This window comes from Gorilla gorilla, chromosome 11, assembly GCF_029281585.2.
Source record: "Gorilla gorilla gorilla isolate KB3781 chromosome 11, NHGRI_mGorGor1-v2.1_pri, whole genome shotgun sequence".
Taxonomy (NCBI): domain Eukaryota; kingdom Metazoa; phylum Chordata; class Mammalia; order Primates; family Hominidae; genus Gorilla; species Gorilla gorilla.
The window spans coordinates 121,697,046-121,723,151 of record NC_073235.2 but is presented as its reverse complement, the minus strand read 5'-3'; the positions used below and the strand labels follow the sequence as shown (position 1 = coordinate 121,723,151).

Here is a 26,106-nt window from a genome sequence, read left to right as displayed (position 1 = left end):
AAATAAAATATACTATTAACATTAACTTCACGTGTTTTACTTTTTTAATGTGGCTACTGAACATTTAAAATGACATTTGCGGCTGGCGTTTGTGGCTCACATGATATTTCTATTGGCCAGCGCTTCTCTAGGCTCATTCCTACAGAATGAATGGTGCTTTCACATCCCAGCCCCACCCTCCTCCGGGGTTGTGAGGACTAAAGAGAGCATTGCTATATGGATGCAGGGCCTAGCTCCCCTCAGGAGGGGCTGGGTTGGGATTCTTGTTCTCTGCACTGTCTTCCCAGGGAGGCCCTCCTGTCTGTGTCCAATGTCGGACTCCTGCAGCACAAGGGCAAAGAGGGGCAAAATGGGGTGCCCCACAGGGCAGACACAGGACTCTGAGCTTTTCCGTGGGTCTGGCCCCCCTGCAGGTCCTGCAGAGCTACAGTAATATTGAGGAGGACTGCACCATGTGCCCATCCTGGTGCCTGACGGTGCGGGCACGAGGCCACAGCTATTTCACTGGCTTTGAGCACCACATCCCCCAGTATTCCCTAGATGTCCCCAAGGTAAGCGTGGCCCCAACAGCAGTGGGAGGGAGACAGGGGAGCCCTAGCTTCTGCCTTGGCCTGCAGATCCCTCTCCCATTCTCTGATGGCCTCAGAAACACATCTTTGCACCCTCCCTGGCTGTCCCCACGTCTGCTGTGCCAATTCTGGGTATCTGGGCCGGCTGAGGACTTGCTCCTGGGCCCCAACACTGGGACTGGGGAGAGTCTGGAGCCTGGACAGCTGGCCCCTTGCTGCTCCATTGGAAATACTCACTGGCTCCTGTGACTCTCAGGTTCAAAACCCTCCAGCTCCTGCATTTGTTTGTGTCCTGTTTACTGAATGCCTGGGTGCCCCAAGTCCTGGGCTCGGGCCCAGGGATATGACAGCCGCACCAGCAGCCCCTGCCTTTGGGAAGCACCTTGCCCTATGAGAGGGAGAGCCAGCCCCATCCTCAGGAGATCATAATTCCCAGGCCACCCCAAGGCCCTTAGAAGCCCTGCCTGACCTGACAAGCAAGAGGACATAGGGCTGAAAAGCACAGAGCCTGGGGCCAGACCGCCGGCTTCCAATCCAGTTTCACCTTTGATGTCTCCTCCAGTCTCCATCGCCTGGAGGTTTTGCATTAGACTTCTGGTTGCTGGAAAAGCACCACTTTGGGACAATGTGCTTTGGGTTGATTCTGCTCCCCTCACCACCTACACTTCTGCCCTCCTATCCCAAACCTATACCACCCCAAGATTCAGCTTGGAGGCAGCTGCTTCCCAAAGGCCTTCCTGCCTCACAGAGTCCCCCTCGATGTCTCCCTCGGCCCCCTTCCCTTGGCAGCTCCTCCTGGTGGGTTGTGGCCTTTATGCAGCCCAGAAGATCTGGCGTCACTCCCTCACCGGCTCACACACAGGCACTGTCACCCCAGCTTGATGGGGACCTCTGGTCAGGGATTGCAGGTTTTGTGTTTTGCAGCCTGCTCAGCTCTCAGCTGGTGCTGGCCACACCCTGGATACCTGAAGAGTGTTGGGAGCTGAGATTATCTGGGCCAGTTTCCATCAGTTACCTGCATGAGAATCATCTAGAAGGGGTTACTTACTTTTTTATTTTGTATTTTCTGATATAGAATTTCGCTCTGTCACCCAGGCTGGAGTGCAGTGGTGTGATCTTGGCTCACTGCAACCTCTGCCTCCTGGGTTCAAGCGATTCTGTAGCCTCAGCCTCCCAGGTAGCTGAGATTACAGATGCACGCCACTACAACTGGCTAATTTTGGTACTTTTAGTAGAGATGGGGCTTCACCATATTGGCCAGGCTGGTCTTGAACTCCTGCCACAAGTGATCCGCCTGCCTCAGCCTCCCAGAGTGCTGGGATTACAGGCAGGAGCCACCACACCCAGCCCGAAGTGGTTACTTACTGCAGCCCCAGAGCTTCTGGACCAGGCTCTCTGAAAATGAGTTCTCCAAAGAGTGATGCAAAGACACCCTAAAATGAAACAACTTCTACTTTATCCTTGAGGAGCGGCCTTGGAGGCCTGAGTTTACCAGGGGCCTGTGGCCACCCCCCGTCTCCCTGTCTGGAGGTCTCTGGAGAACAAAAGCATTCTTTGGTGTCAGCTCGTGGCCTCCTTCAATTCCCCGTTCCCAGGGCGTTGACTGGGCTGCAGGGCAGCACCTCAGATCTCCTTGGAGACAGCTCCTCCCAAGCCCCCATAGGGCCCTGAGTGTGTGTCCCAGGGTGGAGCTCTGAGCAGGGGGCCGCTTTCCTCCTCTCCCACCCCCAGCTATTTCCAGCAGTGTCCTCCGGTGAGCCCACCTACCGCAGCCTGCTCCTGGTCAACAAAGACTGCATGCTGCTGACCTTCAGCCTGGCCCCCCAGAGAGGCTCAGACGTCGTCCTTCGGCCCACTTCGGGCCTTGTGGCACCCGGGGCCCACCAGATCATCCTCATCTGCACCTACCCTGAGGGCAGCTCCTGGAAGCAGCACACTTTCTATCTGCAGTGCAATGCTTCCCCCCAGTATCTCAAGGTAGGAGGCAGAGGGAGGGGACCTGGGTCCTTGGGAATGGGCCATAATCTTGAACCACCCTTTTCAAGGCCATATTCTGGGGTTGGCCCCTAAGGTTTCCAGGGGGCCACTTCTCCTCCAGGAAGTAGCATAGTAGGGAAAGAACCTGCTTGACCACTTCTGTGAACAACTCTCCCACCCCTCAGGGCCTTGCCTGTCCCCCTTATGGGGTCTGAGGCCAAGAAAGAGGGTGCGGAGAACCCAGAGGAAGGATCTGGGGGAGGCAAAAGACACCTGCAGGTGGTAGAGGGATATTTGGGTCCAGACCAGCAATAGACTCTGAGATGATAGGCCCATGTCTGGCCCCGTGAAATCGTCTATAGATCCTCTCTCAGTCCCTGAGTTCTTTTCAAGAATTATCTCCTGGGCCAGTCACCATTGACTCTGCTTTTGACAGAAACTGCCGGTACACGGGCTGGCAGAGGGCCTTTGACTGCCCGCTCCGAGTGGGGAAAGCTGCCTAGCCATGGCTTCCTGGACATGTTGGGGGGCGCTGGGACTGCAGAGTGAGGTCAGGGCACTGCCCTTCTTCCTCTGGCTCTAGGAGGTGAGCATGTACAGCCGGGAGGAGCCACTGCAGCTGAAGCTGGACACCCACAAAAGCCTCTACTTCAAGCCCACCTGGGTGGGCTGCTCCTCCACCAGCCCCTTCACCTTCCGCAACCCCTCGCGTCTGCCCCTGCAATTCGAGTGGAGGGTCTCTGAGCAGCATCGAAAGCTGCTGGCTGTCCAGCCCTCCAGGGGGCTAATCCAGCCCAATGAGAGACTTGTGAGTGGCTCCCCTCCTGCCGAGTGATGGCAACCTTCACTTCTGTCATCTCTTATTTGTGCCTATCATAGCCCAGACTTGCCATGTGCAGCCCCCAATTCCATCCACAGTAACTTCCCCCACCTGGCGATGAGGTGTTATTATTACTCTCACCATCCCCCCACCATTTTACGAATAATTGAGGCTTGAGAAGGGGAAGCCATTTACTAAGATCATAAGTTAGGCCGTGCAGGGCTGGGACTGGAACCAGTGTTTCTGATGCCAGGCCCGAGAGGCATGTCACCTCCCCATCCATGGTCCCCAAAGCTGGGAGGTCATTGGGAGGGTGGGTTGCAGCAGCTGGATTTGGGCCCAAATGGCCAGCCACCAGTGAGGGTGAGGAAAGGGACTGTAGTCACAGTGGCGGTGCTGGCTGGGATTCAAAATAGCAGACCCCTGTCCCTAGTCTAGAGCCTTACCGACGGGTTGGGGAGGCCAAACTTGGGACAAGAAGCACCAGCACAGGCATCTGTAAGAGCCAAGGGGACAGTCCCTTGGGGGCACAAGAGGCCTCATAGCCTGTGGAGTTGGCCTGGAATGTTGACATCCCGCTCCCACCCTCACTACTGTCTGACCCTGGGCAAGGGACCCCCCTTCTCTGAACTTTCAGTTTCTCATCAGAAAATGAGGCATGGAAATAATACTACTGACCCCGTGGGGATATAGGATTGAGGGGCTTGGGGAGACTCCATACATGTGCCATGTACAATGCCTGGCACAGGGTAGATTCTGAGAAAGGGCTAATGTAGCATGACGCCCTGCCATGGGGCCTCGGATGGCCAGGTACCTGTGGAGGGGCTTCCAAAGGCCACTGCAGGGATCATTTCTGTGACCCCAGACGCTGACGTGGACCTTCAGCCCTTTGGAGGAGACCAAGTACCTGTTCCAAGTGGGGATGTGGGTCTGGGAAGCCGGCCTGTCTCCAAATGCCAACCCCGCTGCCACCACCCACTACATGCTCCGGCTGGTGGGCGTGGGGCTCACCAGCAGCCTCTCTGTGAGTGGGAGGGCTCTGGCAGGAGGGGGCTGGGGGAGAGGCCCGGACAGGTGGGAGGGAAGGCCCCAAGGAACCTCCCAAGGTGGGAGGGAAAGCCAAGAGGGCAGAGGATAGGAGCCCTCTGCCCCGGACACCCCAAACTTGCCCTTCCTTGGCGGATGCTCTGAAAATGGGGCTGGGAGAGTGGGGCTGTGGGCCTGGAGGAGCTCCCACTCCCGGCTGGCTGACTGTGGCCTCCAGGCAAAGGAAAAGGAGCTGGCCTTTGGGAATGTGCTGGTGAACAGCAAGCAGTCCAGGTTCCTTGTCCTCCTGAATGACGGCAACTGCACCCTCTATTACCGCCTCTACCTGGAGCAGGGCAGCCCTGAGGCCGTTGACAACCACCCCCTCGGTACTTGGGCCTGAGCTGGGACTGGGGCCAGGGGAGGTGGGAGGAGGTACTGGTTAAGACCAGTTAACCTGCTGGGCACACTGGCATGCGCCTGTAGTCCCAGCTCTTCAAGAAGCTGAGGTAGGAGTATTGCTTGAGCCCAGGAGTTCCACGCTGCAGTGCACTATGATCACAACTGTGAAGAGCCACTGCCCTCTAGCCTGGGCAACATAGCGAGACCCCACCTCTGAGCCTCAGCTTCCTCATCTGTTAAAAGGGGCACCAGGTGGCACCTACCTCACAGGGCTGCTAGGTGGGGAAAAGTGCTTAGCAGGTGCCAATGACACAAAGTTAGGTGTGGTCCTTCTGACCCAGGCTGGGAGGAGGGGCTCCACTCCCTCTTTCCTGCCTCAGGGCCTGCTGTCCTCCCCTGGTGCCCAGGGAAGGGTATCTACAAAGGAGCAGGAGGAATGGCTGGGCCTCCTCTACCCACTGACCCTCCGGCATCATCCCTGAGCAGCTCTGCAGCTGGACCGAACAGAGGGGAGCATGCCACCCCGGTCCCAGGACACCATCTGCCTGACTGCCTGTCCCAAGCACCGGTCCCAGTACTCCTGGACCATCAGCTACTCTCTCCTTTCCCACAGAGGTACCTAGACTGCCTGACATAGAGAGTCGGGGCCGGGGAAATGCAGGATGAAGGGGGAGGGCTGTGTGAGGCAGTGGATGCCGAGCGTCAGGCAGAGCTGGCAGGGTGAGTGGGGTGTGCTGAGGTGTGCCTTTGGTGTCTGGCATAAATGCCACACACCAGACATGTCTGTCCAGATGAGTGTCCATATGTGCATGTGCCCAGTGCAAAGAGTTAGGAGCTGTGCTGACTTATTGTGAAATCTTAGCCCCCAAGCCTCGCTGGGCCTCATCTTCCTTCTCCGTAAAATGGAGTACTTACTAACCTGCCCCAGGCAGGTTGGAAGGAGTCCAGGGCAGCACAGAGAGGAAATTAAGAGTGTGGACTGGGGCCAGAGGCTCTGGAACTGGATCCTGGCTCCAGCACTTGTAACCTTAACAAGTTGCTTCACCTCCCTGTGCTCAGTTCCCACATGTCTCAAATGGGGATAATAAGCTGGGCATGGTGGCTCACACCTGTAATCTCAGCACTTTGGGAAGCTGAGGTGGGAAGATTGGTTGAGGCCAGGAGTTTGAGACCAGCCTGGGCAACATAGCGAGACCCCATCTCTACAAAAATAAAAGTATTAGCTGGGTGTGGTAGCATGCACCTGTAGTCCTAGCTACTTGGGAGGCTGAGGCAAGAGGATTGCTTGAGCCCAAGAGGGAAAGGTTGCAGTGAATAAGCTGTGATTGTGTCGCTGCTCTCCAGCCTGGCAACGCAGTGAGACCCTATCTCAAAAATGAAATGAAATTAATTAAATAAATAAAAATGGGGATCATAATGTCACACAGGCCAGAAAAGGGAAGTGAAGTCAATACCTGCCACCACTTGCATGAATCTTGAAAACATTACGCTAAGTGAAAGAGGCCAGTCACAAAAAGCCACATATTGAATAATTTCATTTATATGAAATGTCCAGGATAGGCAGAGAGAGACAGAAAGTAGATTAGCGGTTGCCTGGGGAGGGTGAATGGGGAGGGATGGCTAATTGGTACTAGGCTTCTATTTGGGATGATGAAAATTTTCTAAAATTAGATAGTGGTGATGGTTGCACAACTCTGTGAATATACAAAAAAAAAAACTGATTTGTATGTGTTAAAAGGGTAAATTACCCAGTATATAATGGTGTCTCAATAAAGCTGTTATTAAAAATTAGTTTGAAACCAAATCACGGTACACATTAAGTGCAGGCATGTGTATAAGGCACTGAGGACAATGCCCAGTACACAGAAAGTGTCAGACAAGGGCTGGCTGTTTTGGAAATGCCCTACAGCCCGAGAGGGGTCCACTGCTCCTGATGAGGGTCCTGGGGCCAACTGCCCAGGACTCCTGCGCCTTTGGCCTGCATGCCCCCTCCAGGGAAGGTAGGAGGCAAGCCCACTTCTCTCTTCCTCACCCCCCTCCCCAGATAACAAGGCTGGGGAGAAGCAGGAGCTGTGCTGCATCTCCCTGGTGGCCGTGTACCCCTTGCTTTCCATCCTGGATGTCAGCTCCATGGGCAGTGCTGAGGGTATCACCCGGAAGCACCTGTGGCGCCTCTTCTCTCTGGAACTGCTTAACAGTTACTTGGAGCGTGACCCCACCCCCTGTGAGCTCACCTACAAGGTGCCCACCCGGCACAGGTGAGCTGAGCCTGGAGTGGGGGTGGGGGCGGGGGGCAGGGCCTATCTAGGGATGTTCATCGAGCTTTCTGCCCAGACTCCCAGAACAAGGAAGCTGTTTCCCATCTCTTTGAGGGAATAGCTCCCCAGTTCTCGCCCATCCCTGGAGGGGCCCAGGGAAGGGAGGAATTGGCTTGAGGTCTGAAGAGCCAGCCCACCCTTGCCCCTGAGTCCCAGATTCTCCAGTTCCCACTTGGAGGGAGTGGAGTGCCCAAGCCAGCCATCCCTGGGAGGGCCCTGCCCTGGCCCCATCCCCATCTCTGAACCCCTTTCTCTGTTCCTCACAGCATGAGCCAGATCCCCCCCGTCCTCACCCCTTTAAGGCTTGACTTCAATTTCGGGGCCGCACCATTCAAGGCCCCACCTTCTGTGGTATTCCTGGGCCTGAAGAACAGCGGAGTGGTGTCCCTGGACTGGTATGGCTTGAAGGGGGCCACTGGGGGGCCTGGGAGACAAGTGCCTAGAGGCTGAAGGAGAACAAGAGCTGCACTCTCTTGCCCGTGGTGGCCTGGCTGCTTGCTGTCTGTGAAGAGTGGACCTCACATTGATGGCTGTGGAGGCCACGGTGGAACTGGGGTTGCCAGCAGGACTCAGGGCCTGTCACCAGCTGAGACACGGTGATAGGCTCAGAAGCGGTGGGACTGCCCTGATGGAGCCTGGGCATAGTGGCCTTAATAACTTAACAAATGAGACACATTCACTGGGCATCTGCTGCATGCCAGGACCTGTGCTTTACAAGCCTTTTCTCCTCCAATCCTGTGGGAAACTCCTCCTCTCTAGACTCTTTCATGGACAGGGAGGCTGAGGGTCAGCAAGGTTAAGGACTCAGCGAAGACCATTCAGCCATGAATGGACAGATCCAGGTTCAAAGCTGAATTTGTCCAGTCCAGAGCCCTTGCCTACTCCCAGTTAGTCAGCAAGAAGACTGAGTTGCTTCTACATAGTACGCACTGCCTCGTTGCTGGAGCCCGCCTGACGGAGCCCCAGCTTAGTGGAGGCTGGGCCTGAATGGGGGCAAGTTGAGGGTCTCTGGTGGGGAAGGACAGGGACCTGCTGCCAGGGACAGAGCTGCCCCCGAGGGTCCTGGCTGAGGGGCTTTTCTCCCCCAGAGGCTCAGAACTTGTGCCCAGCAAACATCCTGCTTCCATCCATGGACTTTTCCTCCCTCCACCATGTGCCTTTGTTTCCTAGTAAACTCCTTTTGATGACTTCCAACTTTGCTTGGCTAAAGAGAGGTGGAAAAAAAAGTGTCCCCATCTGGGTCAGACTTAGGAGAGGGATCCAGGGGTCTGGCCAGGGCATGGCAGTGAGTGGGGGAGAATGAAAATATGCAGGTGGGGGCTTCTGTGATCAGGAACTCGCTGGCCTGAGCAGAGAGAGCCTTGGGGAATGTGGAGTGAGAGGGGTGGGGTCTGCATCATCAGATGGGCACTAGCAGCCCCTCACTCTCTGACTGTCCCCTTTCTCCTCCATGGTGGAGGAAGATGGGGAAACTGGCTCTTTAGGGGGCTCCTGTCTGAGAAGGGCCAGAACTGTGAGTAACTGAGGGCTTCTAGCTCTGAATGACTGGGAACCTTGGCAGAGCTGCCAGCCTGGTGGGGAAGGCCAGGGCCTGCCTTGAGCTCCAGACCTGCCATTCACTGGGCTCTTTGAGTGGGCCCGGAGCCAGGCCCTACAGGGCTCCAGGGAGAGGGGTGGGGGCAGAAAAAGCGGTGTTGGCCTGTGTCCTGGCGTGGACTGCGCGCTGGTGTTTGGGTAGGAGCAACCAGCTCACACTCTCTGTGGAGAGGGTCCAGGCTGCTGGAAACAGAGGCGGGGGAAACCCAGGCAGCATGCCCGGCCAGCCGGGCCCATCCATCAGGAGATCATCTGAGGTGCAGGAAGGCAGTCCGTGCCTCTTCCAGGATTCTAAGCAGATTGACTCTCCTGTGCTTTTTTGTTGTTGTATTTCCTTTCAATTTCTTAGAAGGCTATTTTTGAAAATTCTAGTCCGTCTCTACTGAGCTCATAAAGAACAGACGGAGGGTTTTAATCCTGCCAAGGCCTGTCAGAGAGGGCCAGGAGGCAGCAGCAGGCAGGAACCCCAAGTGGGAGGGGGAGCTCCAGGGGAAGCAGGGAACCGTGCAGCTGCCCCACTCCCTCCACGCCTTCTCGCCTTCGCGCCTCTGCTTTACCTGGCCCTGGCCTTCGTAGGGTCTTGCATTTAAGGGGAGATTCTTTTCAGATGTCAAATATGCTGGTTAACATCATTTGTTCATTCATCCAGTCTTTAATTCATTGGCCACACCTTTACTGGGTGCTTCCTAGATGCTGGCTCTGGGCTGGTCTTCAGGATAGAAATGTGGATGGGCCCAGTCCCTTCCCTCGAGGCGCTGCAGACTAGCCTCCTGTTGCGGGGTCATATGTGCTGTGAAGGAGGTGTGTGCAGCATTTCAGAAGGGCTTCCTGGAGAAAGCTACAACTAAGCTAGACCTACAGCCTCGCGGGGAAAGGCAGAAAGGTTGTGAAGCGCCTTCCAGACAGAGGGCCTGCTGTGTACACCGCGTGGCTGGAGCAGCGGGTGGAGAGTCTCAGATGAGGCTGAGGAGGCAGGCAGGGGCCAGGACATACAGGGCCTTAGAATCCTTCTTCAGACAGTTTGGACTTCTTCCTGAGGACATCATGGGATGGGCATCGGGAGTTAGGAGCAAAGACAGGATCAGCTTTCAAGACCTGTCACACTGGTCTCTGGAGGAGAATGGGTTAGCAGCTTGAGGCAAGGGGACATGTTGGGAGGCCGTTGTGGTCCTCCAGATAGAGGGGTGCAAGATGGCATAGAAGCCCACACTAGAGGACTGGAAGGGAAAGGGGTTGGAATTATTTACAAGGGAGACTGGGCCAGGCCTGGTGGCTCATGCCTGTAATCTCAGCACTTTGGGAGGCCGAGGTGGGAAGATCACTTGAGGTCAGGAGTTTGAGACCAGCCTGGCCAACATGGTGAAACTCTGTCTCTACTAAAAATACAAAAATTAGCCAGATGTGGTGGTGCACACCTGTAATCCCAGCTACTCAGGAGGCTGAGGCAGGAGAATTGCTTAAACCTGGAAGGTGGAGGTTGCAGTGAGCCGAGATTGCACCACTGCACTCTAGCCTGGGTGACAGAGTGAGACTGTCTCAAAAAAAAAAAAAAAAGAAAAAAAAAAAGGAGGGAGACTGGACTGGGGCAGAAGGCAGTGAGGACAAAGGAGAGGCTGAAATATTAAAGGACCCCAAACTAGCAAGGTCTCCAATTTTGCCACTGCTGAATATCCCCAATAAAATGACAACAGTGGTTTACTCACTTGTAACAAGTCAGACAACATAGGAGCTATGGGGAAAAAGTAAGAAGCTCCGCAGCCCCCTCTCCAAGTCCAGCTGCTAGGGTGATGAGGATTCGGAATGTGCCTTTCACACTCAGCATTTGCACAACATACAGACACGCACACATTTACAGAGCGGTTCTCTTTCTTTTTTTTACAGTAATGGCCCAATACTATATCTGTTACTTTCAGGAATAATGATGCTTTCACTCAGCATTGTATCAATAACATCTCCTTTAGATCAATACATATATCTAACGCATTCTTTCAAATAGCTGTATAATATGCCACAATATGGATGGACTTTAAATCGTTAAATCACTCCTTTATTGGAAACTCCAATTGTTCCCAGCTGCTTTTTTTTCATGACCACTACAAAGTGGTGATAGACATCCACACAAAGGTGTGCGTTGCATGCACATATGCATGCACACATATGTGCTTTTATTCCTATGAATTGGTTTCCCAAATAGACACTTCTGGGTCAAAGGGCATATGCTGCCAAAATTCTGTCCAAGAGGTTGAGCAGTTCCCTCTCCATCCACCTATGTTTGAGTCTGTTCTTTCTGAACTTACCAGTGTTGAATGTTACTATTCTTCATGCTTCAGATGTGAAAAAAGTTAAGACTGGTTCCTTCTGAGGGTTTGGACTTAGGCCTCCCTGACTCCTACTGAGGCTTCCAGGCGCGTGTTGCACGCTTTCTCTCAGGTGTGCGTTGTGTGCTTTCTCTCAGGTGTGTGTTGCGTGCCTTCTTTCAGGTGCGTGTTGCACACTTCCCGTTAGGTGTGTGCTGCGTGCATTCTCCTCAGGTGTGTGTTGTGCACTTCCTCTCAGGTGCGTGATGCGCGCATTCTCCTCAGGTGTGTGTTGGGCGATTTCTCTCAGGTGTGTGTTGTGTGCTTTCTCTCAAGTGTGTGTTGCATGCATTCTCCTCAGGTGTGTGTTGTGCACTTTCTCTCAGGTGTGTGTTGTGCGCTTTCTCTCAGGTGCGTGTTGCACGCTTTCTCTCAGGTGTGTGTTGTGCGCATTCTCCTCAGGTGCGTATTGCGGGCTTTCTCTCAGGTGTGCGTTGCACGCTTTCTCTCAGGTGTGTGTTGCGCACATTCTCTTCAGGTGTGTGTTGTGCACTTCCTCTCAGGTGTGTGTTGTGTGCTTTCTCTCAGGTGTGTGTTGTGTGCATTCTCCTCAGGTGTGTGTTGCGCACATTCTCCTCAGGTGTGTTGCGCACTTCCTCTCAAGTGTGTGTCGCATGCTTTCTCTCAGGTGTGTGTTGTGTGCATTCTCCTCAGGTGTGTGTTGTGTGTTTTCTCTCAGGTGTGTGTTGCATGCATTCTACTCAGGTGTGTGTTGTGCACTTTCTCTCAGGTGTGTGTTGTGCGCTTTCTCTCGGGTGCGTGTTGCACGCTTTCTCTCAGGTGTGTGTTGTGCGCATTCTCCTCACGTGTGTGTTGCGGGCTTTCTGTCAGGTGTGCGTTACGCGCTTTCTCTCAGGTGTGCATTGCACGCTTTCTCTCAGGTGTGTGTTGTGCACATTCTCCTCAGGTGTGTGTTGTGCACTTCCTCTCAGGTGTGTGTTGCATGCTTTCTCTCAGGTGTGTGTTGCACGCTTTCTCAGGTGTGTGTTGCACGCTTTCTCTCAGGTGTGTGTTGCACACATTCTCCTCAGGTGTGTGTTGCACGCGTTCTCCTCAGGTGTGTGTTGCACACGTTCTCCTCAGGTGTGTGTTGCACGCGTTCTCCTCAGGTGTGTGTTGTGCACTTCCTCTCAAGTGTGTGTTGTGTGCATTCTCCTCAAGTGTGTGTTGCGTGCATTCTCCTCAGGTGTGTGTTGCGTGCATTCTCCTCAGGTGTGTGTTGCACGCTTCCTCTCAGGTGTGTGTTGCGTGCATTCTCTTCAGGTGTGTGTTGTGCATTTTCTCTCAGGTTGCTTTGTGCACTTTCTCTCAGGCATCTGTTGCATGCATTCTCCTCAGATGTGTGTTGTGTGCTTTCTCTCAGGTGTGCATTGTGCACTCTCTCAGGTGTGTGTTGCGCACATTCTCCTCAGGTGTGTGTTGCATGCTTTCTCTCAGGTGTGTGTTGCGTGCTTTCTCTCAGGTGTGTGTTGTGTGCTTTCAGGTGTGTGTTGCACGCATTCTCCTCAGGTGTGCGCTGCACGCTTCCTCTCAGGTGTGCATCGCATGCTTTCTCTCAGGTGTGCTTTGCGTGCTTTCTCTCAGGTGCACGTTGTGTGCTTTCTCTCAGGTGTGCATTGTGCACTTTCTCTCAGGTGTGTGTTGTGCGCTTTCTTTTCCTTTTCTGGATGCTCCCTATCGTATCCTCCACACGGTTTGCAGCTGGAACCAGTTCTGTGCCATCTCCGAGAGTGAAATGGGTTCTCCTTTCAGATTGTGACCTCAGGACCCTTTGTCACTAGTTTTGTCGGCTACTTAAGGTGCATTATCTACTTTACCGCAGTCCTAGGCATGTCAGGGGCATTAACTCTGTGCACAGCCTTGCTTCTGTTTCAAGAGTGCCAGCCCTGCTGGGGCATCTGTTCTCCACCCTGTGCCCAAGTTGGCCTGGACACCCCACTCCCTGGGGCTGCTGGTTGGTGCTGCCAGCCTTCCTAGGTGTCCCAAATGGCCCTTTCCCAAGAGCTTTGTCACAGAAGGGTTCATGGCCAGCTCAAAGTGGCCCCCATATTCAAGCAACACCTTGATTCCTGGCATCCACAGTGGGAGCCCCACTCTTCACTTCTTGAGTCGCCGTGGCCCAGAGTCTGTTCCTGGGTTTTGGGGCCGTTATGAAACGAGAATCCACAACAGCCACATTTGCTCAGGCACACATGGGACAGTTTGCCAAATGGGGGCATGAAGTGTGGGAGTCATGGAAGAAGCCTCCACCTGCCCATCAGGGTCTCAGAGCCCCTGCCTCTCTGTTCTGCCTGACCAGTTTCTTTGTATGGCTTTGCACCCCTCTCCAAGGGCCTTCCTCTTTCCAAGTGACCAGCGGATTGACGTGGAGCTCTGGGCAGAGCAAGCAGAGTTGAATTCCACTGAGCTCCACCAGATGCGCGTGCAGGACAATTGCATCTTCTCCATCAGCCCCAAGGCTGGGAGCCTGAGTCCCGGGCAGGAGCAGATGGTGGAGTTAAAATACAGGTGTTCCCCACCCCCCAAACCCCCTGCACTTCCAGTCATAGAGACCCCTACCCCTGGCATTTCATTGTATGACTCCAGGGCACCCCAAATGGCCATTCCCTGGGAAGACCACCTTCTCACCTGCAGAGGAGGTCTAATTTCCTTCTTGCCCCATCCCAACTCAAGGGCGAGTTGCTCCCAGGGGCTGGCCAGCTCAAAGCCACAGAAATGTCATGTCCATTTGCTCTCCTACTTGTACCAGGGCTCCAGAACTCACTCCCAGACTTATCTGTTTCTTTCTAGCCACCTGTTCATCGGTACTGATCACCTCCCAGTGCTCTTCAAGGTGTCCCATGGCCGGGAGATCCTGGTGAGGCCCCAGCACACTGGCCCTGCCCTAGTTTCAGGCTGGAGGAGGGGGCTGGCTGGACAGGAGCAGGGAGCTATGTTCTCCTGGGGAACTGGGGTCCAGATCTCCGCTGGCTGTGTCAGTTCCTCCGGGGGAACTTTTATTTCCAGCTAAATTTCATAGGTGTGACAGTGAAGCCGGAGCAGAAGTATGTGCACTTCACCTCTACTACCCACCAGTTCATCCCCATTCCCATTGGTGACACGCTACCCCCACGGCAGGTCAGTGGTCCACATTGTCCTGTTGACCAAGAAGGCCTAAGTGTTGATCTCTAGGTATGAGTGTCAGCCCTTGAGAGGGTGACAAAGACATGGCCCTCTGGAAGCATTGAGGGGCTGGGCCAGCAGGTTGAACCCCCAGACTGGGCAACTGGGAGAGACTTGAAGGGAGAGGCTGCAGTGTCCTAGTGCCTGGTGCTAAGCCCTTTGCCAGGCCCAGTTCCAATTAAAAAATGAGGATTTTTTTTTTCCTTTAGCAAAATGTTCTTCAAACTTCTTTGACCATGAGCCATACTAATATATTTGATGTTATATATGCTTACACCCCAGTATATGCATAAACATACAACCAAAGTAGAATTACCGCAAATTGATAATTATACTACTACATGCAAAGTATACTGATATTTTCTTTTTTGTTCTATTCTGTCCAATTTTTTAAATGCTGGGCATGACCCACAACATTGATTTAGATCTGCTCACCAGTAGGTCTTAGCCACAATTTGAAAATCACTGCTCCAAAAAGGATGTCCTTCTGGAATGTGAAGAACTAGAATGTGAATTCTTGGGAAGCTTTAGACCTTTCTTTCTTTACTGATTGAAGGCAATACAGTTTCCTTGCTCTGGAAATGTAGATTGGTAATCTCCAAGAGGGGGACATAATATTTTCCCAAACATTTCACAGCTGTGCAATTTCTAATCATTTAGAAGCCCATGTGTTTCTGAGCAGGGGCTTCCAGCCATTCACCCTAGAGGCCAAGGAATGGGCTTCCTGGATCTAGAGGGGAGTCTCCTATCCCCAACTCTGTTCACTTCCATACACACCCGCTACCCCTCTGCCTTCCCAGCAGCCCCACTAGGGTCTGTGACAGTGAAGCTGGTTTGAGCTACTGGGAATACATAGTGCCATTTGCTAAAAGGAGATAAACTGGGAGCAGGAATAGGCTTTAGAATGAAGAGTTTGGTTCTGGCCAAGTTTGAGATGCTAATGAGACAACCAAGAGGGCTTGTCAGGTAGAAGGTGGACACCAAGTGTCTTAGTCCATTCTGGCTGCTAAAACAAGTTACCATAGATTGGGTGGCTTATAAAGACCACAAATTTATTATAATTTATTGTAATTTAATTTATTATAATTTATCTTAATTAAAAAGGCTGGGAAGCCCAAGATCAAGACATGGGCAGGTTTGGTGTTTGGTGGGGGCCCACTTCCTGGTTCAGTGGCTTCTTGCTGTGTCCTCACATGGTGGACGGAGCAAATGAGCTTCCACAGGCCTCTTTTATAAGGGCACTAATCCCACTTGTGAGGGCTCCGCCCTTGTGGCCGAATCACCTCCTGATCATCTCTTAATACTATTGTATTGAGGATTAGGTTTCAACATATGGATTTTGTGGGGACACAAGCATTTAACCCATAGTACCAGGTCTGGAGCTCAAAGGGTGGTCCAGGCTAGAGAAATACAGTCAGCATGCTCAGGAGTGAGTGCTCAGAAAGGGGAAAAGGGGCTGGGACTGAATCCAGATGGACTCTATTCTCTCTGGCTTCAATTTTCTCATCTCTAAAAGGAAGGATTGGATCAGAAGATCTCTGGTTTCTTCTAGGACATTCTATGATTCCCAACCTTTGGAGTTGGTCTTTAGTCCCTCAGACCTTTCTGCCCCCTTACTTGCCTTTAAGCAGAACTCCCTCGGCCAGGCGCAGTGGCTCAAGCCTGTAATCCCAGTAATATGGGAGGCCAAGGTGGGAGGATTGCTTGAGGCCACGAGTTCAAGATCAGCCTGGCCAACACAGTGAGACCCCCATCTCTAAAAAATATATATATTTTTGAAGCAGCTGTGTGTGGTAGTGCATGCCTGTGGTCCTAGCTACTTGGCAGGCTGAGGTAGAAAGATTGCTTGAGCCCAGGAGGTCGAGGCGGCAGTGAGCCATGATTATGCCACTGTATTCCAGCCTGGGTGACAAAGTGAGACCTTGTCTCAAAAAAAAAAAAAAAAAAAAAGAAAGAGAGAAAAAGAAAAAAAAACTTGATGAAGTTAAATTGAAGACAAATAAAATAAGCTACTCCTTTAGAAATAAGATTACAGATTATCCTAAAATATCACCGGCTGACCATACAGTTACATACTTCTCGGGTGATCAAGCCACACGGGAGCTCACAGACTCAAAGGGTGACATCATGGAGATCAGCCTGCCCTCCCACAGTGGGCACAGCATCCCAGGCTTTCTGATTTGCAGTGCTGAGCTGATGTGGCAATTTTCCTATTCCTGCCCCCTGCAGATTTATGAGCTGTATAATGGTGGCTCAGTGCCCGTGACATATGAGATCCAGACCGATGTCCTGTCACAGGTTCAGGAAAAAAATTTTGATCACCCCATCTTTTGCTGCCTCAACCCCAAAGGGGAGATCCAGCCAGGCAGCACTGCGCGGGTCTTGTGGATCTTCTCACCTATCGAGGCCAAGACCTACACGGTGAGCAGCAACCTGGATGACGTGGGAGGCGGGGTGGTGCTGCCTTCCTCAGCAGGCCTCCCTCTGACCAGTCCCTACCCCCACCCTCCTAACTCCCCAGGTGGACGTGCCCATACACATCCTGGGATGGAACTCGGCCCTCATCCACTTCCAGGGAGTGGGCTACGACCCCCATATGATGGGGGACGCAGCCCCATTCCACAACATCTCCTCGTGGGACAACAGTTCCATACACTCTAGGCTGGTGGTGCCTGGACAGGTGGGGAAAGGGGAGCTAGGAAGGCCTGAGGCCTTGGGGGAGAGCCTCAGAGCCCAGGGTGGCCAGAGAGAAGGATGGGGAGGCTGGGAGGGACATGAAATGTAGTTGAGGAGGGACAGAGGCAGAGATGAGACCTTGGAACTCACCCTCCTCCAGATTCAGGAGGCGGCACCAGCTCCATGAGAGGTCTACCCTGCCACCTAGTGCCCACAGGTGTTCCTGCTCAAGCCGCTCCACCTGCCTCAGGGCCCTCCATCCCACCCTCTTCACTGGGATGAGGATGTTAAGAGATGGCATAGGAGTGGGGGTGTTGAAAGGTGTCAAAAGGGCCAGGCACAGTGGTCTCGATTTTCTGACCTCGTGATCCTCCCACCTTGGCCTCCCAAAGTGCTGGGATTACAGGCGTGAGCCACCATGCCTGGCCGGTTCTTATTTCTTTACCTCCGCTCTCCACCCACAGAATGTCTTCCTGTCCCAGTCTCATATTTCCCTGGGAAACATACCTGTGCAGAGCAAGTGCAGCCGCCTGCTCTTCCTCAACAACATCTCCAAGAACGAGGAAATTGCCTTCTCCTGGCAGCCAAGTCCTCTAGATTTTGGGGAGGTGAGAGTCCCCTGAGCCCTGGAACCTCCATCAGAGCTCCAGACCCATCCAACCCCACCTGACCCCATCCCATACCACCCCACTCCATTCCATCCCACCCCACAAAACCCCATCCCATCCCATCCCACCCCACTCCATCCCATCCCATCCCACCCCATCCCATTCTACTCCATCCCACCCCACTCCATCCCATCCCACCCCACCCCACCCCACCCCACCCCATCCCATCCTATCCCATCCCACCCCATCCCATCCCATCTTGTCCCATCCCATCCCATCCCATCCCATTTTGTTTCATCTCATCTTATCCTGTCCCATCTCACCCCATCCTATTCTGTGCCATCCTATCCAATTCCATCCCTGTGAATCTCCAGAGACTCCTTCCCCAAATCAACAGGTGTCTGTGAGTCCCATGATAGGGGTGGTGGCTCCTGAAGAGACGGTCCCATTTGTGGTGACCTTGAGGGCCTCTGTGCATGCCAGCTTCTACAGTGCAGACCTGGTATGCAAGGTAGAAACCAGCCCCAGGGATAAAGTGGGATGGAGGCATGGCTCCCAATGCTGGGGTGGGGTGCGATGGGCTGTGAGATCCCCAGACCGCAGCAAAAGGCAGAAGTCAGCCCTTGGAAGGGAGAGGGCTCACAGCATAGGCCCCGGGCAAGCTCCAGACCTTGGCCTTCTCTCTCTCTGTCCTGGGCCATAGCTGTACTCGCAGCAGCTCATGAGGCAGTATCACAAGGAGCTGCAGGAGTGGAAGGACGAGAAGGCACGGCAGGAAGTGGAGTTTACCATCACCGACAGGAAAGTGAAGGTGAGGAGGGCTGAGTAGATCTCAAAACACCCAGATCTTTCTGACTGGCCTTACCAGAGGGGACAGAGGTAGTGGGCCAAGGTGGCCCTCCAGGCCAAACCAGCCAGCCTGCCCTAAGATATTACATTTCATTCACTGGACTCAGCTTAGCATCTCCACAGCCATCCGGAGAGGCTCTCTGGGTAGAGAAGGCTGGCTGTCCATTCCCTGCCTCGTGTAGCCAGCATTTAATGAGTGGCTACTGTGTGCTGCACACTGGAGATTTAGGGGAGACAAGCAGAGCTCACCTTTTATTTTTATTTATTTATTTATTTTTTGAGACAGAGTCTCACTCGGTCACCCAGGCTAGAGTGCAGTGGCTTACTGTAACCTCCACCTCCCAGGTTCAAGCAATTCTCCGGCCTCAGCCTCCTGAGTAGCTGGGACTACAGGTGCCCACCACTATACCTGACTAATTTTTGTATTTTTAGTAGAGATGGGGTTTCACCATGTTGGCCAGGCTGGTCTCGAACTCCTGACCTTAGGTGATCTGACCACCTCGGCCTCCCAAAGTGCTGAAATTACAGGCGTGAGCCACTGTGTCCAGCCTAGAGTTCACCTTCTGATGGAAGACACTGTGGCTTCAGGGGCAGGCTCTGGAGACAGATTGCCCAGGTTTCATTCCTGGAGTTAATGATTTCTAGCTCTGTGATCTCAGTCAACCTATGTAACATCTCAGTTCCTTCAGCTGTAAGAAGTGGGGGTGGGTACTGTGACATCTGGGATTTGCTTCAGTATAATCCAGAGGTGGGGCACAGCTGGGACCAGACTGGCTATGAGGTGCTAGTTGTTGAAGCTGGGCAATGGGCAACGGAGAGTTCTTTGTAGCATCCCCTCCACTTTTGTATACGTTTGAAATTTTCCATATTAAAAAGGTTAAAGATAAAAGTCTAGGCTGGGCATGGTGGCTCACACCTGTAATCCCAGCACTTTGGGAGGCCAAGGCGGGTAGATCACTTGAGGTCAGGAGTTCAAGTCCAGCCTGTCCAACATGGTGAAACCCCGTCTCTACTAAAAATACAAAAATTAGCCGGCCATGATGGCGGGTTCCTGTAATCCCAGCTACTTGGGAGGCTGAGGCATGAGAATCACTTGAACCCGGGAGGCGGAGGTTGCAGTGAGCGGAGATCATACCACTGCACTCCAGCCTGGGCGACAGAGCGAGCGAGACTCTGTCTCAAAAAAAAAAAAAAAAAGATAAAAGTCTAAAAATATTTTTTAATGTGAGTGAGATATCTGCTTTGTAACGTTGTGAGGATCAAGTGAGTTAATACCGGTGAAGTGCCTAGAACAGTGCCTGGCGCCCAGGAAGCGCTCACTGAATGGGAGCTATTAGTATGTGTTTTGGGAGGGGGAGGGTCTGATAATAAACACGAGACAACACTTCCATCTTGGTTCCTCCCCCAATTTCACAACCTTCCTACGCTGGTGTTCTTGCTCCTCAGTCACCTTGGTGTCTGCCACACTGAACCCCCAGAGACTCACTGCTCCCCTCTGAAGCTGTGGCCCAACTGTGGATACAAATTACTTCCTAAGGCCAGGCGCGGTGGCTCACACCTGTAATCCTAGTGCTTTGGGTGGCCAAGGCATGAGGATTGCTTGAGCCTAGGAGATCAAAACCAGCCTTGGACAACATAGTGAGACTCTGCCACTACAGAAATAAAATTTTAAAAACTGGCTGGGTGTGGTGGCTCACACCTGTAGTCCCAGCTACTTGGGAGGCTGAGTTGGGAGAATCACTTGAGTGCAGGAGTTTGAGGCTGCAGTGAGCTATGATGGGGTCACTCCACTCCAACCTGCGTGACAGAGTGAGACCCTGTCTAAAAAAAACAAAAACAAAAACAACAACAACAAAAAAACTCTTCTTGGGTACATGAGGGAAGGAATTTCTGAATTAAATCTTAATGAGGGAGACTGATTTCTCATCTCACTGAACCACAAAGCTCCAGGGCACCAGGGCAAGCTCCCTTGGAGCTGCCCTCCTACATTTGATGGCATTTCCTTCACTCAGGAAACCAGAATTTCCTGGTCTGCAGGCAGCACTTCTCTAGGGAAGGTTCTAGAGGAAAATGTGACTAGGAATTGGGCAGGACCAAGAGGGCAGCGAGAGGATCAAAATGGGGGAGTCTCTTTAGGCCTCTCACATCCTTTTTTTTTTTTTTTTTTTTTTGAGACAGAGTCTCGCTGTGTCGCCCAGGCTGGAGTGCAGTGGCGCCATCTTGGCTCACTGCAACCTCCACCTCCTAGGTTCAAGCGATTCTCCAGCCTCAGCCTCCTGAGCAGCTGAGACTACAGGCATGTGCTACCGCATCTGGCTAATTTTTGTATTTTTAGTAGAGACGGGCTTTCGCCATGTTGGCCAGGCAGGTCTCGAACTTCTGATCTCAGGTGATCTGCCTGCCTTGGCCTCCCAAAGTGCTGGGATTACAGGCATGAGGCACCACCCCCGGCTGGGACTCTTGTATCTTAAGCAAGGATCTCTCTTCTTCCACAGAAGAGAACATGCTGCACAGCCTGTGAACCTGCGAGGAAGTACAAGGTGAGGCGGCGAGCCCCAGGCCCATCTTCTTGGGACAACTTGGGAGGGTCCTTGCTTGCTCCCAGAGAGACCTCCAACCCCTGGACCAGCCTCCCAGAAAGGAGGGATGAAAGTGCCAATGAGTGGGGTCACACGCTTATGTGGCCCAAAGAGCCTGATGGGGGAACTAGGTCAAGGGACCCCATTGGTGATGTGAGTGTGGTGCCCAAACCCTTGTCATCCATGTCCCTCCCTTCCCAAAGACACTGCCTCCCATCAAGAACCAGCAGTCTGTCAGCCGGCCTGCCAGCTGGAAACTGCAGACCCCAAAGGAGGAGGTGTCCTGGCCCTGCCCCCAGCCACCCTCGCCAGGCATGCTCTGCCTGGGCCTTACCGCCCGGGCCCATGCCACCGACTACTTTCTGGCTAACTTCTTCTCAGAGTTTCCCTGCCACTTTTTGCACCGGTAAGCTCTTGGGAAGGCAGGGGTCACCTTCCTCTTCTCTCTGTCCCCTCTTCCACTCCAGAGCAGGGGCTGCCCAGACCCAACCCATGGTGAGGGGTGGAGCATGGGCAGCAGCAGTGGGGCTCATTGAGCGCCTCTGGGCCCAGGATGCCCCATTACTGCTTAGGCCCTTTTAGGAGGGGGACAAAGCAGCCAGAGCCCCCTGGGGAACACACCTAGGCAGCCCCTACCCCTCTTTGTTCCTTCTTTTTCCAACTGGGAGTCTCTCTAGCTCCCGTGCTAACTCTGAGGGTTTGAGCTTGGTTCTCTGAACCCAGTAGCACTACATTTGGGTTAAGGCTGGGAGTGCCTCAAACTCACCTGTGTCCTCATCACTGGGCAGCTACCACCACTGCTTGTGCCCCCAACCCCAGCATGGTGGCTTGCCCAGGCCACTCAGAATGTCATGGCTGCCACAGGGAGCTGCCAAAGAGGAAGGCCCCCAGGGAAGAGTCAGAGACTTCTGAGGAAAAATCCCCTAACAAGTGGGGCCCTGTTTCCAAGCAGAAGAAGCAGCTCCTGGTTGACATTCTCACCACCATAATCAGGTACCAGCTCACACCCTGGGCCCTCATTGCCACCTTTGCATCCCTCCAGCTCATTCAGCCAGAGCCCCTTACATTCCAGCACTCTTCCTTTCTTGAGAAATAGAACTTGGTGGGGCATGGAGGTTCTTGCCTGTAATTCCAACACTTTGGGAGGCAGAAGTGGGAGGGTGGCTTGAGGCCAGGAGTTTGAGACCAGCCTGGGCAACATAGCAAGACCCCATCTCTACAAAAAATACAAAAATTAGCTGGACATGGTGGTGCATGCCTGTAGTCCCAGTTACTTGGGAGGCTGAGGTGCGAGGATTGCTTGAGACCATTAATTAGCTTAATTAACTGGGAGGTTGAGGCTGCTGTGAGCCATGATCACACCACTGTACTCCAGCCTGGGAGACAGAGCGAGACCTTGTCTCAAAAAAAGAAAAGAAAAGAGAAAGAAAGAAAGAGACAAAGACAGAAAGAGAGAAAGAAAAAGAGAAAGAGAAAGAAAGAAAGAAAAAAGAGGAGAGAAAGAGAGAGAAAGAAAGAGAGAAATAGAGAGAGAGAGAAAAGAAAAAAAGAAACAGAACTTCTTTGCAAGATCCCACCACGGTCCCTCCCCCGGCCCGCCCACCCCAGGACAGTGGGGCTCTGATGGAGCTGGCTGGAGGGATTCTCAGGTCTGGATCCTGAGTTCTGCCCCATTCCAGGGCTGGCAGATGAGTCTGGAGCCAGTCCACTATCTCCCCAGGGTTCCTGCCCATCATGTGTGTGAATCTGACCTGCCCTGCCTCCAGCATACCATGTTCGCTTCTAAAAATCCATGAGGCTCAAAGATGTCTTCCTTGAAAGAAGGGACAGGAGGAACAACTGACCAAGGGCTCCCCTCTCCCCACCTAGCAGCCCCTTTCCCACCTAGCACCTAGCTCTGAAGCCAGGGCTCCCCAGGGGCTTCAGGGCCCCTCAGCAAGGGCCTTCTCCTTCTCCCTGCCACCTAGGGGCCTGCTGGAAGACAAGAACTTCCATGAGGCTGTGGACCAAAGCCTGGTGGAGCAGGTGCCGTACTTCCGCCAATTCTGGAATGAGCAGTCAACTAAGTTCATGGACCAGAAAAACAGCCTGTACTTAATGCCAATCCTACCTGTACCCTCCAGCATCTGGGAGGATGGGAAGGGCAAGCAGCCGAAGGAAAACAGACCAGAGCACTATCCAGGGTTGGGAAAGAAGGAAGAGGGGGAGGAGGAGAAGGGTGAAGAGGAAGAAGAAGAGTTGGAGGAGGAAGAGGAGGAAGAAGAGGAGACAGAAGAGGAGGAGTTGGGCAAGGAGCAGATAGAGGAGAAGGAGGAGGAGAGGGATGAGAAGGAAGAGAAAGTGAGCTGGGCGGGCATCGGGCCCACACCACAGCCTGAGTCCCAGGAGTCCATGCAATGGCAGTGGCAACAGCAGCTGAAAGTCATGGTGAAGGAGGAGCAAGAACAGGACGAGAAGGAGGCCATCAGAAGGTGAGCAGCCAGGCCCCAGTGAGGACGGGAGGGAGGCGAAGTGCAGAAGGTTCCTAGGAGGCAGTGGGATGCCAAGGATGGCTGCTGCCTGTATGCACATCTCATCTTAATTCAGTGCTTAGTGAGGTCATGTTGGTAGCTTAAGGCCTCTGTGGGAGTATCCGCCCGGCACCAACACTGAACTTTATTCTTTTTTCTCTGAGAACTGGTTGTTGACATTTACCAACTTACCAGGAGAATCGTTATAGTCTGCAAAGTCTTGTAAATGGGCTTCTAGAGCCAGAAAAGGACCACCTGTCTTGCAGGTGGGACTTCCCACCGGGGCTGCCCTACAGATGATTTATGTCATTGTAGGGATTCCCTAGGCCCCACCCAGTCCCTTCTGCGCCCTCTCATCACTTCCCTACTTTTCTCTAAACTTGGCCCTGAGATGCCTACTACATCGCCTGGGTTTGAATCCCACCCCTTAAACCAGCAGCATATTTGGCAACTTGGAATCTTTTAGCCACACTTGGAACGTCCGTAACATTGAAACAAGAATGCCCCGTAGTGTAGTGGTTGAGGGGAGTCGAATGGGAATCTCCGTAGAGCTCGCGGCACACTGTACCGCACGGACAGGCGAGCGAGGAGGCGTGCGGGCACTGCGGCCGCTCTCATGCTAGCCCCGCCCCCTCGCAGGCTCCCGGCCTTCGCCAACCTGCAGGAGGCGCTGCTGGAGAACATGATCCAGAACATCCTGGTGGAGGCGAGCCGCGGGGAGGTGGTACTCACCTCGCGGCCACGCGTCATCGCCCTGCCGCCGTTCTGCGTGCCCAGGTAGGGGCGCCGGGGCCAGCGGCCGCGCAGACCGCGCGAGAGGGGCCACGGGGGCAGCCAGGCTCTGCCCGAAGCCTCGCCCCCACGCCTACCTGGGACTTTTTGTCTTCCAGGAGTCTGACCCCGGACACGCTGCTGCCGACGCAGCAAGCAGAGGTACTCCACCCGGTGGTGCCACTTCCTACCGACCTTCCGTAAATGCTCGCGCCCAGCCTCTCCGACATGCCGCCCTAGGTCACGCCTGGCCCCCTCTCCACCGCCAGTAAAAGCATCTAGTCTTTTTTCTACATCTACCTTGACTTTATTTCCCCGACGAGGGGGAACGCGCGCGCGAGCTCTGAGAGGGAAGGATGGCAGGGAGCAGCCCGGGCGGACTGCAGAGGCGCGGCGGGAACTTAGGGCCCGGGAGGATGCACCTCTCCGCCCACACTGCAGCTGGACTGAGACCTGGCCGCTAGCTGCCGGCCGCTGGACCGGGTCTGGCCAGTGGAGGGCGCTCCGGGCGGGGCCTGGCTGGCCTTTGCCCCAGCGCACCTTGGTGCACAGTAACTGAGTGCCAGGCCTGGCCAGCGAAGCAGGTGTCCACTGGGCAGGGCGGCCACCCCTCACCTTTCCGCGCCGCGCCTGCTCGGAGGCTTAGCACCCCCAGGGCCAGCCCCTTAGCATTTGCCGAGCTCCGAGTGCCCAAGAGGCTGGGGAGGAAGAACTGAGGCACGCCGCGGAGGGCCAGGAACTAGGCTGGGGCAGGTCGAGGTCACCACTGGATTTCGGGCCACAGACCCTGCTAAGCGACTCCCACTGTGAATCAGTCCTCAGACGAGGATGGATACCCACCTCTCGGTTCTTTCTAACCCCCGCCCGGGAGCTTCTGTCCTCTGCTTCTCGGCTCCTCCCTCCCAGAGGCAGGTGGGTGGAAAAGTGACATCTGGTGTTGTTCCAGAGGCGCCCAGGTCCCCAGCACCCTCCCCTCCGCCCCCGCCACCAAGGCCTCGGAGAAGCTCCGGTCTCAGAGCCCGGGCGGGGGAGGGGGGGCGCTCCGCCTCCATGAGTCAATATTTGCCCCGAGCAAACGGGCGCCTGGACAGGTGTGAGTGTGTGTGTCTGGGGGCGGGGACTGAACAGGCAGTATAAGAGCACACGGAGCCCGGGCTCCGGGACAAGCTCCAAGGCGTGGGCTGGGGACGAAGCCAAGCTAGGCTGGGCCGGGCGGAGGGGCCAGGAAAGCCGGGCGGAGGGTGGCTGGGAAAGGAGGGGCGGGCCAGGTGCGCACCTGCGGTGGCCGCCGCGGCCGCCGACGTGTCAGCCGCAGATGCGTTCAGGTGAGGGCGGAGGCTAGCGGGGCGCTGTGCAGCACTGAGCTCGCGGAAGACCAGGACCAGGAGATCACCGAGGGCGACCGCCAGGCCCCGGGCCCTCCGCTCCCGCCCCGCGACGAGCCCCTCGCACAAACCGGACCTGAGCGTTTTGTTCGTTCGGCTCGCGTGAGGCAGGGGCGGCCTCTCAGCACCAGCCCGGGGGCCGGCCTGATCGCCACGCAGGCACCTGCCGCCGCCACCGCCACCGCCACCGCCACCGCCATCTCAACCATACGGGTGGGAGAGGCTGTGCGCCGCTCCAGTGGAGATCCGGCTCCCATCCGGCCCCACCCGCCCTGCCTTGCCCTGCCCGAAGCTTCTGGGCTGCCAGGCTCCATTCTGCGTCGTAATACGGGCTGAGCTGGCTCCAGCGGGTGGCGAAGGGGGCCGTGGCCCAGAACAGAAACCCTTCTGGAGGTGGAAACCCGGATTCTAGTCCGCCTCTGTCCCCGCGACTTCTATGGCCTTGGGCAAGTCATTTCCCGGCCTCTTGGTTTTCCCATTTGCTCAGTGAACGGTTGGTCT

The 26,106-nt window shown here is 54.4% G+C and overlaps 1 protein-coding gene and 1 non-coding gene across 4 annotated transcripts in view; both read left to right on the top strand.

Annotated features, from left to right (window-relative positions):
- CFAP65 (cilia and flagella associated protein 65) overlaps nucleotides 1–24,515 on the top strand; it is a 39,447-nt gene extending 14,932 nt beyond the window's left edge. For 2 of the 3 annotated variants that reach the window (XM_019021625.4, XM_063695222.1), the window contains 22 exons: nucleotides 414–551; nucleotides 2,301–2,546; nucleotides 3,130–3,354; nucleotides 4,232–4,390; nucleotides 4,631–4,781; nucleotides 5,281–5,409; nucleotides 6,839–7,052; nucleotides 7,379–7,507; nucleotides 13,397–13,573; nucleotides 13,856–13,922; nucleotides 14,072–14,182; nucleotides 16,457–16,648; nucleotides 16,749–16,907; nucleotides 17,368–17,511; nucleotides 17,909–18,022; nucleotides 18,215–18,322; nucleotides 20,856–20,900; nucleotides 21,143–21,345; nucleotides 21,804–21,932; nucleotides 22,907–23,410; nucleotides 24,089–24,226; nucleotides 24,340–24,515. In XM_019021625.4, the coding sequence (XP_018877170.3) occupies nucleotides 414–551; nucleotides 2,301–2,546; nucleotides 3,130–3,354; nucleotides 4,232–4,390; nucleotides 4,631–4,781; nucleotides 5,281–5,409; nucleotides 6,839–7,052; nucleotides 7,379–7,507; nucleotides 13,397–13,573; nucleotides 13,856–13,922; nucleotides 14,072–14,182; nucleotides 16,457–16,648; nucleotides 16,749–16,907; nucleotides 17,368–17,511; nucleotides 17,909–18,022; nucleotides 18,215–18,322; nucleotides 20,856–20,900; nucleotides 21,143–21,345; nucleotides 21,804–21,932; nucleotides 22,907–23,410; nucleotides 24,089–24,226; nucleotides 24,340–24,424 (3,567 nt within the window). In that variant the 3' untranslated portion in view covers nucleotides 24,425–24,515. The remainder of the gene's footprint in view (nucleotides 1–413; nucleotides 552–2,300; nucleotides 2,547–3,129; nucleotides 3,355–4,231; nucleotides 4,391–4,630; nucleotides 4,782–5,280; nucleotides 5,410–6,838; nucleotides 7,053–7,378; nucleotides 7,508–13,396; nucleotides 13,574–13,855; nucleotides 13,923–14,071; nucleotides 14,183–16,456; nucleotides 16,649–16,748; nucleotides 16,908–17,367; nucleotides 17,512–17,908; nucleotides 18,023–18,214; nucleotides 18,323–20,855; nucleotides 20,901–21,142; nucleotides 21,346–21,803; nucleotides 21,933–22,906; nucleotides 23,411–24,088; nucleotides 24,227–24,339) is intronic. The other variant, XM_019021623.4, reaches the window with a different exon arrangement.
- Nucleotides 24,516–25,619: 1,104 nt separating this feature from the next.
- On the top strand, nucleotides 25,620–25,731 carry MIR375 (microRNA mir-375). Its single transcript, NR_106402.1, has one exon. It is a non-coding gene; the product is annotated as a microRNA mir-375 (primary transcript).
- The last annotated feature ends 375 nt before the right edge of the window (nucleotides 25,732–26,106 follow it).